The following is a 16072-nucleotide window of genomic DNA, read 5'->3' on the forward strand; positions in this document are numbered from 1 at the left end:
TTTAATAGCTTGTGTTTTGTTCAGAGATCAGTGTGCTAAATGGTCCCTGATGAGGAAAAAATAATTTGGAAAGTACTTGTCATATTCTAAAAGATTTCCACAGCCTAGTTGCTTAAACTCTCTGGACCTTAATCAACTTTCTACAAGTAATAAGAAGTGTATCTATTTCTGATTCCCTAGTCATATATTTATTGTAGGACCAACTGGTTTTTGATGCAAGGAAGCCTCTTACTGCTAGAGAAAACATAACAATGAATTGGTAAGTTGTTTTGCAGCAGTTTAGCTGAGTGGATGTGAAATACTGATGGATAAAAAGAATCACTTGCTTTTTACTATATGCAGGACTTGTTCTGGATGATCAGTTCAGGCAAGTGTTTGTGCTAGGCTGGGCCAGCTAAAACATTGTTTTCTAAGTATATGGGTGCAGCTGCCTTGCAGAAATGTATTGCAGTACAATCCTCCAGTTCTCGAATACGGCTGTAATGGCTGTCTAAAAATAATACCTAACAAAGGGTGTCCTTTGCAGGGGAAGCCAGAAATAACCTTTTTCTCTGTCAAAATGTAAGGCTATTATCAGTTAATCTACAAGCAGCAGCTTGACCCAGCGACCACGAAAGAGCTGACTTTCAAGTACATTTTCTCCGTAGGGAATCTTGAGCTTGGACTTCCCCCCAAAGAGATAATAAATACCAGTCGCTTCAACTTTTTAGCCTCGGTTTTGTAACGAGCCACGTCCCGCCTCCCTCTGTTCCCTGGCTCCCGCGCTGGGCCGTTCGAATCAGGGTCGTTGTACCAGGAACGCGCGGCGGGTTCGGCCTCGGGCCCGGCCGGTCCGGGCGGGAGCGCGGTGGTCGCGGGGCCAGCGCGTTCCCGCCCCGAGCGCGGCCGGTGCCGGCCGGGGGCGCGGGGAGCGGCGGCGCGCAGGCCCCGCCCCGCGGCGGCGGGAGCGGCGGGGTTGGGCGGTGCCTGGCGCCCTCACGTCCCTTCCCTCACTCGCTCGCTCCCTCCCTCCCCGCCCGCCTCTCCTCCTCCCCCCCGTCGGCGCAGCGCTGTGGTGAAGCCGCATTGTTTGTGCCGCGGGGGAGGGGAGCCGCTCAGCCCCGGGAGCCGAGCGCCGAGCCCGCAGCCGGACGGCGACGCGCGCCGCGCCTCACGAATGCGCCGCGCCCGGCGGCAGCAGCAGCCCCGCACCCAGCGCCGGGTGACCGCCGCGGGCAGCGCGGCCCTCGTAGCGCCCGCTCGGCCGCCCGCGGCTGCCGGACGCGGGGCCAGGCGGCAGCACCGGCGGGGCCTCCGCCATTAACCCGGCCGAGCGTCGGCCGCAGCGGCGGAGCGGGAGGTCTGTCAGCCGCTCCTCGGCGGCTCCCACAGCGTGAGTACGGCCGGGTGGGCGGCGGGGACGGGCGGGCGGAGGCTGCGGGGCCGGGAGCCGGCGGGTCCCACCGCGGCGGGACGGGAAAGCGGCATGGGGGAAGGGGCAGAGCGGGCTGGGCACGGCCGCCTGCGGGGGAGGGCAGCGGCGGGCGGGCGGGCGGAGAGGCGAGGCGAGCGCGGCGGTCTGGGGGAGGGAGGGAGGGCGCCGCTGGAGCTGTTTTGTCAGCCGCCATATTTGTGGGCCGAGTATTTTCGCGGCGGGGAGGGAGTGACTGTTGGGAAGGGCTGGAGATGATGGGCCCGGGCAGGAACCATCCTGCCGGGGGCCGGGAGGGGGGAGCGCCGCGCCGGGCAGGAACCATCAGCGGCAGGGGAGGGAGCGCGTTGGAGGCTCCCTGGGCGTGGGCAGGAAGTGTTGGCGCGGCACCGGCGGGGGCGGGCCCGGGGGCGGCCCCGGGGGCGGGGGCAGCCGCGCGCGGGAGGCTGGATTCCGGGATGGCCGCGGGATCTGGGGCGTGCGGGATCTGGCGGCTTGGGCTTTTCCGCCGCGCCGGGAGAGAACGGCTCGGGTGGTCCCGCGTGTCTTGGCCGTGCCCGCGCACGTTCGCTAGGCTCCATGAGGCCCCGCTCCGGGCCGTGCCTCGGGGAATCGCTCCTACTGCGCGGCTGAAGCCGCGTGTGGTGTCTGCCCAGAGTGCGTGTAAGCACTGTTTGGTTATCGTCCCTCATTGTCTAGGACTAAAGAGTATTCCTGTGTCTTTCTCTTTTTAATGGTCTGCATGAAAGTGCCATTGAGAGTGGAATTCCCTAATCCATTGAGCAGGGATCCAGGGACTAAAGACAATTTATTTGAAGAGGAGGAAGGTAACTAGGGCAGAGATTGTAATTTAGAAGTATGTGGTACTGTACCTTTCGTATTAGTTTTAGCTATCGTACGCCTTGGTAAATAGCTTTTTTAAATTTTATTTTTGCCTCATACCACGTAGTTCACAGAAACTATCTTAATGTACTTCTGTTGTGGGAAGGAAAAACGTCTGCTGGTGATTTCCTTCCCAAGTAGCTGATGCAATTCTAGGAGATGAGAGCTGTGGATAACTTTCCTGGTTTATATCCCGCAGTCTTTGAGGGCAGGACAGAAGTGCATTAAAATAATTTTGTGTGCGGTTTAGTGCAGTATCTTTGTGGTCATTGAATGGAAACTTGTCTTAGTTTACACTTCCAAGTTTACATCTTGGTTCTCATTCCTATTGATCTGCAGGATACTGGGAAGGGGGTAGGATGGAGAAGTGCCAGCTGATAACTGTGTAGGAAAAGCAAGCCAGTTGTGGGTTGTGAATTTGCTATGCAGAGCTCTGGTCTTCATCCGGAATATCTGTAGAACATTTGCAAGCAAGAATTTTGGAGAAACAAAACACTGCTTTGGTCTCTGGGGCATTTAAGTTATTCACGCTAAATTTGCATGAAATTCGGCCTGAGTACTACCAGTTTCGATTTTGTGTGCACTACATTTTATTTGTAGGGTATCAATTCTGTGTTTGAGACTGTAATTACCTTGCAAAGTCAGATGTATTTACTGTTGAGTATTACAGTACACTTAGGTGCTAGCTCTATCATTTTTTTTTACCAGTCTGGTTCCTACAGTTCGTTTTACTTTTGCAACAGCCGTCCTAAATCTTTAAGCAAGATTAAAGATCTTATGGCCTGAAGCCATACTCGAGAATCTTAGGAATAGAGGGAGGTGGAGAGCTTGGAAACATAGCAATATATTTTTCTGTGGTACTGGGCTAAGGTAGTGTGGACAAGTTATATATGTTTTTGATTTCTGAAGGTCACCTCTCATCCCTCCCTCTGTATTTTTCTGAAACAAGTCTCTATCCTCAGCAGCCACTACAAAAGATACACAACCAGCTAAAATGTAGGAAGGGGCATTAAAAGTACCAAAGCTTTTGCTTCTAGACAGAATTAAAGTGCAATTATATGAGGTAAACATGCTGTAAACCGTGTTTTTTGATTGACAAGTAATGTCGTTCTGATCTGTGATAAGTTGCTGTGCATGGACACATCAGTGTGTTTTAGCTGAAGAATCCATCATTACTTGTTCACAATAACAGAAATCAGGGCCATTGTAATACATTTGGGTCTCTGAATTACAAAATCTATATTGAAACTGGAAACTACTTTTTAGTTTTGGTTAAATTACTGGTATGTTTTAGTGGTTGGACCTTCTTTGGCAGTATTAGTTGTTTAAACTGTTTTCTGCAGTTTAGGAACTAGTATGATGGAATCCTGTGTTGTTTTACAGAATTTAATTATTAAATGCTTCTTCCAAAGTTGTTTGAAGAAATGGAACCTTTTATATTCTTCTGTTGTTTATAAAGAACAGAACAGAGATTTGTCATGATTAAGCATTGACTGTTGTCTGAACTTTCTACATGGCATAGAAACTAGTAATAAGGGTTAAGAATGAGTTGTGTAAAAGTCAGATTTATGAGAAGCACAATTCTTGCATGAATAATAAAACTAGCTTAGGTTATGAAAACCTAAGAATCTGTTTGTGAGAGCAGACAGATGAGAGCCTTTTGGGAACTAGTCTTAGGGTTAGTTGCCTAAGTGATCTAGCAGTCTTCCTATGAAAGGAGTTCCCTCAGTACTTTGAGGCCTTTAGAAACTGGCATCATAGACTTAAGCAAAAGGCAAGCAGCATGGAGTAATTAATGTAGTTAGTTGTTCAGTGCTTGCTGTTTGCTTCCTGAAATGGGTATACTGGTCTTTCACAGCAGTTGTGTTTTGATTTCTCTATTTCTCCACTATTTTGGCAATACATGTTAACACTACTTGTGTTATGGTGAGCAGCCCTGACTCAAAATGCAGAGTTGAAATGGTGAGGCCTTAATAATACTTTGGGCAGTGATTAAAGATCAAGGGTTTTTTATGTAGCTGAGGTTGAATCATGCTATTTATAATGTTTCTTGGGAAGAAGGAAGAAGTGGAATAGAATTTTAGACTTGACAATGTCAGTCAGGTTTATAATATTTTCAACCCTTACAGGAGAAAAATCCCACCCCGTGTGAACATGTCAAAAGGCATGAGTATGTATGGACACTTTTAACTTAAAAGTTCTGTAACCATCCTAGTTAAGAGGCTTTGGAGTGGGAGAAGAAAGCTGTCTTTTTGTATGGTATGTAATCTTTTTGCTGTAGGTTGTAAACTTAAAAATTGTTTTAAAGAGCTTGGGAGTGGGTTTGTAAACAGGAAGATTTCTATCTATCAGCAGTTGGTTTGAGAACAGCTCCTGAAAGAATCTGTTGAAGGAGAGGACTGTGTGTACTTAAAAGCAGGGAACATGTTTTGGCCCTAAGTCAAATCTGCTTTACAGGTGAAATATTTACTGGTTGCAGTCCATACTGTACCATATTGGGCACTAAGAGTTCTGTCATGTTCTTGTCATGTTGTAAAGAATAATGGGCTCACTAAGGATTGAGGAAAGTAAAAAAAAAGTATAGGGCTGTCAAACTGCCCACTTGCCAAATGTGGAAGTATGTGTGCTTTTCTAGCTTTTAAGTATAGCTATAGTAGTTGAGTTGATAACATGAGTGTTTCAAATTGCACTGGAAAAAAAATTAAGAGAAAACTAATTTTTCTTTCACAATTGCATTAGTTCTTTTGAAGAGAGGTCTAGAGGACATAATCTCTAGCCGTTGCAAAAATTTTCAAACTGCAGGTGCCCCTAAGGTGTTAAGTATTGTATTTAAGGTTTTCTTACAAGGTAACAAACGCGTTTTTTTTAAATCTGTGACTCATCTGAAATGTTTTTGTTCTCACACAGTGATCTTGCCAACAGTGCTTCTAGAGGGTTTCTAGCAAGGATTTTGTATAGCTGTGTTTACTCAGGGAAGCTGTTATTTAGAAGATCTATTGATCTTCAGGTTAAACTTGTACAAAGCTGAGCAGTCCTGTTGAGTAAGAGTGACAGGCTTTTGGTTTTGTTTACTTTTAGTTAAATATATGCATAGAGGGCTGTAGAACCAAAGGTTTTTTCCCTTACTACAGTAAAACTAATATTTTAATATGATTGTTTGAGGTTCATAGCATTAACTGTTGCTCTGATTTTAGGTAAACATTACCAAATGAGGAGAAAAGGAAGATGCCATCGAGTATCGGCAGCAAGGCATTCTTCTTCCCGTGCAGTATTAAGCACTCCCCGACACGAGAAACCTTGACATACGCTCAAGCTCAAAGGATGGTTGAAATAGAAATTGAAGGTCGCCTGCATAGGATCAGTATCTTTGATCCTTTAGAAATTATATTAGAAGATGATCTTACTGCCCAGGAAATGAGTGAATGCAACAGCAATAAAGAAAATAGTGAAAGACCACCAGTTTGTCTAAGAAGCAAACGCCATAAAAATAACAAAGTGAAAAAGAAAAATGAAGCTCTTCCAAGCTCACATGGTATACCTGCTACAACAGCTCCTCTTCCAGAACCAAAAGTACGGATTGTTGAATACAGCCCCCCTTCAGCTCCTCGGAGACCTCCAATTTATTACAAATTCATTGAGAAGTCAGCAGAAGAGCTTGATAACGAAGTTGAGTATGACATGGATGAAGAAGATTATGCATGGTTAGAATTGATCAATGATAAGCGGAAAAGCGATGGAGTGTCAGTTGTTTCCCAAAATATGTTTGAATTCCTTATGGATAGGTTTGAAAAAGAGTCTTATTGTGAGAACCAAAAACAGGGTGATCATCAGTCTTTAATTGATGAAGATGCAGTGTGTTGTATATGCATGGATGGTGAATGTCAGAACAGCAATGTGATCCTGTTTTGTGATATGTGTAATTTAGCAGTACATCAGGAATGCTATGGGGTGCCATATATACCTGAGGGCCAGTGGCTCTGCAGACACTGTTTGCAGTCCCGCTCTCGGCCTGTAGACTGTGTGCTGTGCCCAAACAAGGGAGGTGCCTTTAAAAAGACAGATGATGATCGTTGGGGACACGTGGTGTGTGCTCTGTGGATTCCAGAAGTTGGATTTGCCAATACGGTTTTTATTGAGCCAATTGATGGTGTCAGGAACATTCCCCCAGCCAGATGGAAGTTAACATGCTACCTCTGTAAACAGAAAGGTGTTGGTGCCTGCATCCAGTGCCACAAAGCAAACTGCTATACTGCATTCCATGTGACGTGTGCTCAAAAGGCTGGTCTGTATATGAAAATGGAACCTGTGAAAGAACTAACTGGCAGTGGAACAACGTTCTCTGTGAAAAAGACTGCCTATTGTGATGTACATACTCCACCAGGTTGCACACGGAGACCGCTCAATATTTATGGAGAAGCTGAAATCAAAAACGGTGTTTGTAGAAAGGAGGGATCAGTCAGAACTGCTAGGTCTACATCAAAAATCAGGAAAAAGACAAAAAAAGCCAAGAAAACAGTGGTTGAACCCTGTACAGTTATGCCAACAGTATCTGCTCCTTATATTCCCCCCCAGAGGTAAGCAAACCATCAAAATATGAGAAACCTTTATTTAATATATTTAATTTTCAACCAGTGCTTTTAGATGCCACCTTGAAGTTTTTGTATGTTTTTTATGTGCTTTCTTTAAAGGCCTTTTTCAGAGAACTGCTGTTAGTTATGTATATTGCGCTTCTGTGGAGTGCCATTAAAAATGCAGTAACTTCCTCAGAGAAATTACTAAGTGATCAAGTGATCTGTCTTGTCCTCAGAACGTTTGGTTTGAGTTTTTTTGTCAGACTGAGTTACGTTGTGTTTCCACTTGTCATTCATTGTACTTCTAAGAATTAACTGCTGAATTCAGAATAGTAGATGAAGCTGATCTTCATATTAAGGAAAAAAGCCAAGCTCAAGGTTAACTTTATTGGTAATTTTGGATTCTGAGCTTCTTTTTCTAATTTTAAGAGATCCAAAATATAAATTACAATTGTGTATGTAAGTTTTGAATCTTGTTCATCTCACATACATTAAGAATAAATTTGTAGTAGTGTAATATCTATGTAAGTTTTACAAAAAACCTTCAAGGAAGTGTTTTCCTTGTGTAGCAGAATAACTTCTCCAGAAATTTATGTTTGTATGTTTACAACGCCAGTATATTTGTTTACCTCTTGAATTAAATTCTTACTAATTTAAGAGCAGTAGTTTGGAAAGTTTCTCAAATAGGCACCAGTTCCGTGTGCAGGCTCATTTCCCGTCCTGCGACTGGACTCTGAAACACAGAAGTGAGGGCTTTTAATATAATGCGATGCCTTTTAGATAGCTGACTCCAAGTCTCAGGTAGGGAGCAATTAAAGCTGATTAAATTAATCTAAATAAGTATGTATTTACAGACTGCAGTTCTTTCCTGTAATAAGTTTTGTTAATGTAAGAAGCTACTTATTGACTAACTTTGACAAACAGCCTTCAGCTCCCATGCAGTGTTCACAAACGTCAGCTTGATTGCTCTGTTCTGTGTTAGGATTGGCTTGGTAAAATGGTTTTTTTTGTTTAGTGATGCATTGCAGAAAAGCTTTATTTGACAGTAGGCCACTAATACTGCTATTTAAACAGAAACTACTGTCCATGGAAGGAGAAGCTGGTGTATAATAATTTGGCTTTCTCTTAATTAGGATAAGCCCAATTAGTAGTGTAGTGTTATTTTGTTTTGCTTTTTTTGGGACACTGTAAGAAAGAACATGAACCAAGAGTTGAGGGTTAGAAAGTATGTTCTTAGCTGTGCCTCTGGCAGCTCATTCCATTGGCAACTTTTAAAAAAACCAGACCCTAAAAAGATGCTGTCATCAGATGGCTTTTTTTAAAATAGTCATTGGATGCCAGGAGCAAAACTATAAGGCATTTTATTCTTTCTTTTTTTCGTGTTAATGATGGACTTTCTTTTCAAGACTGCAGAGAAATTCAGCATTCTTCTTTTTATGCATCTCTTCATATTTCTAGAAACAAGTACAATTCCTATACTGTATGTCATAAGTGTAAAAAGTGTACAGTTCAAAGGTGTTTTAAAGTTGAGCTTTATTATAAATTGTTTGTCTTTGGCTGAGAGAGACCCTTCCTTAAGTACTCTTTGTAACATGAACATGTTCAGTCCTAGAAAACTGATCCCTGAATTAAAAGTGAAACAAATGGGCAAATTAAAAGGAAAAGTGATTACACTGCCGACCCAAATCTCTAGTTTTAGAACCAAAGTTGTCCAGTTTTCTTTGGCTGTTCTTCAATTTTTGTCTGTTTAGGAAACACTCTTATGTTTCTGTAGGAATTAAGTTCATACCCATAAAATATTAAAAAATTATTTGGATCATTTCACAATAGTCTTCATTTATATTACTCTTTTTCTCTAATCTGTTTTTTAAATACTCTTTTTTTTCCTTGGAGCTGAAGCATGATTTTTCAGAGGCCTTGAGGAAGAGCAAATAAGTGATTTAATTTACTAGAGAAAAAATATATACACTCAATGTTTAAACACTAGTGCTTTTTTACCTGAAGAATTTGATTTTAATATGTTTTCAACATCTCTGGAAATTGAGGCACAGGTGGAGATGCTTGGTTTGGATTGCTTTGTTAATACCTAGGCTGTACACCTCCCCAGCATATTGCTGGCTCTTCAGAGTTGGTAGTTGGAAGAGTGTACAGATATGAAGATCGTAGTGGAGGAAAATACGTGCTGGATGCAGCCCCTGAGTACATCTGGTGTAGCTTGAGGAAAACTATTTTGCAGTTTATGTCCAGTTTAAGGAGAAGGATTTGTATCCTTTTATAGATAGTGAAAGTATATGAATGACTGAGCATTTTAGCAACACAATTTTTAATAATTGTGTTTTCCAAAGCAATTATCCTAATGTTTAGGATGTTTTAAAAAGACCGCGTGTGGAACAGCATACTTCATAATTTCTACACAACTTTTGTAGCTTATGAATTTCTGGATGAGCTTACCTTAGGTTGAGTTTCTCTGCTACTGCCTTGAATGACTTCTACCCGAATTTCTTAAACAGACCTCATATTCTACACTTTTTGCAGTTAAATTATATAGATAGTGTCATTCTCTAGGTAATTTATAATCTAATTATATGATCTCTCAAAATTTAATCTGTGAACTAGTGATTTAGGAGTGCAGATCAGAAGTTGCTAACCATTGATCCATTGATGATAGGAGATAAATGCTTACCTCCCCTGCCTCTTTTTTTTTTCTCTTTTTTGGTAATTTATTTTTAATGCTGGGCCTATATCTGTCCTGTTGCCTAGGTATTTTGGAAAGTCTATACCTGAGTATCTACTTCCAAAGGTGCAGTAGTTCATCTTGGAGCCTTAAGGTGGTTTCAGTTTTCAGTGCTGTCAATGCTGACCTGTAACTTGCTTAGTGCTGGTAATAATGTACAGGACTACCAAGGAACTCTTATGCCTGGAGGATGTATGTCAGACCTGGCTACAGAGATGTGTTGTTTCTTTACTTGAAAATTGCATTCAGTTCTTACTGAAATAACAAACTCTTGAACGTGGTGGCTTACACTGTACTGTTCATACTCAATAGCTTCTTTTATTTGCCTGGTTTTGGTGGGCTTTTTTGTTGGTTTTGGGGTTTTTTGTTTGTTTAAAGGTAGAAATGGGGATCATCTAAAAGCTGTGTTCCTGGGAAGTGCCAGAGCAGCTGTGCTGTGTAGGAGGAGGGTGGGAAAGGACATCTAAAACTTTTCCACTGTATGGGAGGGACAGACAGTACCTGCTACTCTTGGCAAGTGGTGGTCAGAAAGTAGCCTCCCACTGCCACCAGCTAGTTTGGCTGAAGAAAAAGGCAGATTTGTTCTTGAAGTATAGTATGTGCCACTAGGGATGTGCAACAATGTAATTTTGCTTTGTAGAGAGATTCCATCTCCCACCCAGCCCCCAGAAAAAAATACTAGAAGGATTTTGTTTAGACTGCAGGTCCAGAATTTTCAAGTTAGGAAGTCCTAAGTTTTGGGGTTGTTTTGGCAATCTAAATCTAGCTCCTTCTCTCTGTCAGTTATCTTGCACTGACTGCTCAATTTCTTGTTTTTTGTTTTTTAATCTGTTGCTGCTCCTCCTTGTCCTTTATAAATGTTACTTTATTCAGCAAGCAGGATGGGTATGTGCAGGAGAAATGTTACAATGTTAGTTGGCAAAACTACATGGTTTCTCTTATTTTTGAGGACTTGATTCTCTAGTACAAACAGCATTGGTTTTGTGTAGCCTCTTGGTCTTAGGTGTCAAAAGAGACATTTAAAAATATTTGGTTGTTAGCTAGTGTCAATATTCACATTATTTAAAAATGCTGTGTAACTACAATATTGTAGCTATATACTTGGAGGGAAATAGATTGTGATATGAAATATTTAATCTACAGTATTTTAAAAGTATACACAGAGATACAGTGTAATCTGCTTTATTAAAATGCCATTCCTGTGAGTACTGCTCTATTAAATGGAATCTGGCATTAAAAGCATATAAATATTTGCTTTCATCCTTACTTTCTCTTTGTGCAAACATGGCATGTTTGTTATGTCTGAAATTAAGAAAACATTAGAAATGCAATCCTTGTATAGAAAGTAAAGAATAAGGAGAAAAGCCCCGCTTTTATTAGAAGTAGGAACACTATATGTTGTTCCACGAGGTTTGTTGCATCATTAATGTTAAAAGAGAATTATAAGATTGTTATGAAAGTAACGTAAGTAAGAGCTGACAACTGAGAGCAAAAATTGCTGAGACTCTTACAAAAACATTTTAATCTCTTCTGACTGATCAGCATTTATGTGCCCCACCTTAACTGATTTCTCTGTGTTGATCTTTGGTTTTATTATGAGGAATACTGTGCTGGTAGTAAGCTGAATTTCTGGTACTGTGTCTCAAGGCAAAATCAATATTTTCTTTAGGTTTATGATTTACCCAATTGAGCTATCTTGAACTTTCTTACCAAGTAATTAAATGTAGTCTTGTTATCTTGACACAGGAATATTGATTGTCTCTGAAAGGAAGTATGGACCAGAAAAATAATAAAAACAGAAAGTGTTGAAATGCAGTATAAGGGGAAAGGAATATTAACAAAGCCTTCAAGACAGTGTTAGTCTGCATTCACAGATCATGCTTTTTATTCATATATGTAACTTGTGGATTTCTTTTGGGGATTTTTTAAAACGTTTTTTAGGGTTCTTTTTTTTTAATAAGTTCAGGAAGTTTTCAAGGTGGGGGGAAAGAGCAAGACATGTGGCTTAAAATTCACTATAATAAAAGCTATTAAAAATACTACCGGGGCCAGCATTGCAAAGAACTTGGAAGCTGAATAAATCCAGACCAATGTGTGTTAGCTCTTTATCCTTGAATATACATGTATGTATAATTTACAGAATCGTGTGAAAATGCTTATTTTAATTCCAGGGGAGCATGATGTAGGTATGCCTTGTGACTGTACCTAATACTTGGATCATAGAATCACCTGAGGGGAATGCCAGAAATCTTCAACTGCTGATGTTTCTTGTCTTGTCACATTGTTTGACTTTGACTTTCTGTTACATGTAGAAACTACTCCTGATGTCATCCTGATCTCTTTGCTTTAATAAAAAAGTAATTTTCCCTAAATTAAAAAAGCTACTTTGGTGTTCACTAGTTTTGCCTCAGCAGTGTTTAAAAAAAGTAAAGGTAACTTTAGAGCATTATTTTGAAGCTAGTTCATCTTGACAGTGGTTGGCTTATTAAATAAGGATTAATTAATGTGTTCAAAGAAGTGTAACTTATTTAGTAAATTGTAAAAGTAGATTTTGAGTAAAAATAATATATATTTTTCTTTTGTTTATTTTATGTGTACAAGGCCAAGAAGAGCTTAAAGCAAATTAACATGTTACCTCTGTAAGGCATATCATTATTATTCTGTGTGTTTCCTAAGGGGTTTGGTCCATAGTGATTATATATGTGATAATGCAGTTATGAAGACCAAAATTTATGTGATTTTGTTTTTCAGAACTTCTGAGTTTCACCAGTTATGTGAACTTCCATTCAGTTGGGTTTTTTTGTGCCAAGTATGTTGTGATTTGTGCTATAGAAAAACATCTAAAGAATGCATTGTGTGAAGAATGGTGTCCTGGCAGTTTTTTTATTCAATTATCAAATTACAGAGCGCACAAAATATTAGAAGATAAATACTGAGCTTTCCTCTTATTACAGATCCAAATGTGATTTTTGATTAATACATCTGATGTAAATTTAGCCTTTTGATATTCGATTTCAAAATCATGTGTGGTCATTATATATGTATAGGAACTTCCAGAGGTAAATGTGTGCATATAGTTTTTCTGAAGAGATTTTCGCAGTGTGACAGGGTGGGAGGTTTCCATTGTTTGAGATGGGTTTGGTTTTGTTTTTTTATTTTATTTATTGTTTTGAGGTTTTTTCCTTATCCAGCGTTTTGGAATATCACAAACTCTAGTTGTTAGAATAGGAAGAAGATAACAGAATTAACCGAAAAAACAGTGCTTTCTTACCTCTTCAGTTCACTGTTCTACTTTTCCTGTCCAAGCAAAATTTTACAAGCTGCTTGCTCAAATAGAAAAATAGGGGGTTCACAGTCATGTAAGCAAGACAAAGTGCTTCTTACACGTGCATTCAAAATCAAATACTATTTAAATACCAGTAAATGTTGAATAAAGAACAGGAACCGGGAGAGACTTCCAGGCTTCAGAAGATATATCAGTAGATCAAATATATACTGTTAGACTTTCAACCTAGGAGAGGCAAATTCAGTAGCTAGACTTCTAAAACATAACTGTCCAAGAGGAATAAAACCTGCAAAGTAGTTCTAAATAAGAAAGTGTATTTGTTGCATGTGGATTCTGCAGACTTGTGTTGCAAAAGTTTAAATGAAATATTTTCCAGTCTTTCCAGGATTTGATATGCACTCTGTTGGGCATCTGTCTTACATCTGCTTGGTATTAAAGGAATGTTATCCTTTTTCAAGAGGAAATAAAGACATGCAGATAGATTCTGATTTTTACATAGTTATTCATTTGCCTGTGTTGTCTTTCAAGTTGAAAGAACAGTTTGAGGGGATTTTTATTTTTAAGTTAATAAGTCATATAGTAAGTTTCATCTTTTATTGAAGAATAGGATAACAAAGTTGTGGTTTTTCACTGTTTTAAAAAAAAAGTGTATTGAAGGACAAGTTCTACAAACACTTTCATAAGCAGCTGCTGCCACAGATTTCCATGAGAAGAGTAGAGACAGTTTCATCAATCCAGGTGGGCATTCTGGTCTTCAAAAACTGAAGGTTTTGAATATGGAGCTAGGAGGAATAGTTGGTAAGGCTCCAGAATTAATTTCAATTCCCCAAATAAGTTTCTCCTAGCTTTTTATTCTAGTTTTATGCTAATTGTCTTCCAGTAAGTGTCATTGGAATTACTATAATTGTCTGTAGAGAAGTCCTGTATCTTTTCTTTGTCCTACAAGTCTCAGTACATTTTGTGGAACAAGGCTTGAAAATTGAAGTGTTCTGGAAACTCAGTTTACTTTGTTGCAGCTTGTTCAATAAATTTTTTAAACATTTTGTTCTGACAGGTTTTTAAACACATCTGCAGTCTGTGTGGGAAAAGATGGGTATTTTATTTACTCTGTAAAGTGGAACATAATTTGATTGTTAATGGGTATTAGCATAGGTCAAGAGAAACTGGTATGTTAGTGATACTGAATGAAATTTTACAGGCTATAATACAGTTTTCCTGTGTTGTGTGTACCTTTAGTAGTGCTATACTGGATAAAGGACAATGCAAAATAACAAACTGATAAAACTGGAGACTCAGGACAGGTATGGTAATTAAAATACCAGGGTTCATTCATGTTCAAAAATTGCTTAGTTTTAATGGATATATGATCTTTCTTTGGGTGTTTGATTAATACAGATTTTCATATTCAGTTCTTTGTGCTTGAGTTACTATAGTAATGTTGTCAAAATCACATACTTGCTCAACAAAACGTTCTCTCCAGTTTATATGTCAAAAACTTAAGAATCTTGAGGTAAAATAAGACCTGTGGAATTAAAAAGCATGTATGGTCTGTGCAGTGGTTAGTAAAGGTCGATAAAAAAGTGGCTGATTTATCTCTCATCGGCTTTCTGGGGTTAAACTGCCACATCGTTGGTTACCAAAAATACTGGTTTCACTTTTCCCTGTAACCAGTTGCCCTGTTGCCACAGTGATATGTAACTGAAACTGGAAGTCATGAGTCAAAGAAGGCAGCTGTGAGATTTGCTAAGACGTTAAAAGCATATCTCTTACATTGACAAAATATATTTTATGCATTTCTGTAAAAGGTGAGGAAGCAAGGACTGAGTAACACACTCAGCTCTCTGAATGCATTGACCAGTGCATTAAGTGTGTCATCCTTTACAGGGCAGATTATCCATCCAGTGTCTCCATGTGAGGAGACTGTAGGTGCTATTTCAAGGGTTTGGTTCAAAAGGGACCTTTGCCTGTTTAAAGACAAGCAGGGAATTGTATGATATCCCCATTTGTAGTGCACATCAGTATTTTACAGGGCTAGGGCTGGGGCAAGGAAGTAGTTCTGGCTCACTTAGTTGGCTGTGGCGCAATTAAAACAGTTCTGGAAAATGTTTTTGTCATCTGTGTAGTTTTGGCATGTAGTTCTAAAACAACAAAACTAAGAATCACTATGACTGCTAGTGCTAAAACATCAAAAGGCTGCAGTGGTCATCAGCTTGAAACCTAATGTTCTTTTATGAGACCAGCTAGATAGCAGCAGTCACTGGATATCGTTGGAACAGTCACATTCTTAATAATTTTCAAATTCCTCTGTCAATGTACTTTATTTTATATAACTGGTAAGCGGAGGGAAAATGATGTTTTTTTCTCCGAGTAGTTGATATGCTTGACTTGCCTTTAGAAAATAATACAGAAAGCTGGTGGTTTTTTATGTGCTTATAGTGGAAAAAGTGCTAATGTGAACAGATTCCTTAGCAAAAAAATGCCTTTGCTCTGAGGTGTTTTCTGTAGTTCTGGGAGGTGCCCCAAGTTCTCTAAGCCTTGCCTCTGAATTGGGGATTTATCAGTGTACTGACTGTAGCAATTAATCCTGTCATGTCCAAGTCAGATCCTGGATTGCAAAATGATGATGTTTTTAAACAGCTCTACCTTACCTATCCCAAATACATGCCTTTTTTTTTTTAATTAATCTTCAGGGGGTTTTTATTACATCTTTGATGGGGGAAAAAAAGGAAGTAGAATGTATGGAAAATTCATTTTCGTGGCGGGAGCTTCAAAATCAGTCTGTGTGTCTTGAAGGGTTCTACAGCAAAGTGGTCTCATTTCCCCAAAATAGTTGTATTGCCCATCAAAATTTATGGTGCTTGGGACAGTAAAAGTGCCTGGAAGTACCAGACTAAGCAAAAGGATGGTTGAAGAACTGTGATATAGGTAGTGGGTAGTTAGAGTCTAACAGCTGATGTAACAACCTGCTAGCACTTAGTTCATAGTGTAGAGGATGTGTAGATACCTGCCACGTGACGGGTTTCAGAGCTCTGTATTTTGACTAGTATATAGCTGCTGCCCATGTGTGTTGTTTAAATGAAATACTTGGTTTCATTTAGAGGGGAAGGCAGAGATGAGTAGTTTCCAACTACTTTTAAAGTAGTCTCTGCACTCCAAATTACCTTCTGTCTGTTTATATTTTGAAAGTT

General features: G+C 40.0%; 1 protein-coding gene across 3 annotated transcripts in view; it reads left to right on the forward strand.

Moving 5' to 3' along the window:
• Nucleotides 1–964: 964 nt before the first annotated feature.
• The window catches only part of BRD1 (bromodomain containing 1), a 60311-nt gene continuing 45203 nt past the window's right edge, over nucleotides 965–16072 (forward strand). For 2 of the 3 annotated variants that reach the window (XM_030961034.1, XM_030961032.1), the window contains exons 1-2: nucleotides 965–1372; nucleotides 5488–6867. In XM_030961034.1, the coding sequence (XP_030816894.1) occupies nucleotides 5519–6867 (1349 nt within the window). In that variant the 5' untranslated portion in view covers nucleotides 965–1372; nucleotides 5488–5518. Of the gene's footprint in view, nucleotides 1373–1858; nucleotides 4553–5487; nucleotides 6868–16072 lie in introns of those variants that run through there. The other variant, XM_030961033.1, reaches the window with a different exon arrangement.

Source organism: Camarhynchus parvulus, chromosome 1A (genome assembly GCF_901933205.1).
Source record: "Camarhynchus parvulus chromosome 1A, STF_HiC, whole genome shotgun sequence".
Taxonomy (NCBI): domain Eukaryota; kingdom Metazoa; phylum Chordata; class Aves; order Passeriformes; family Thraupidae; genus Camarhynchus; species Camarhynchus parvulus.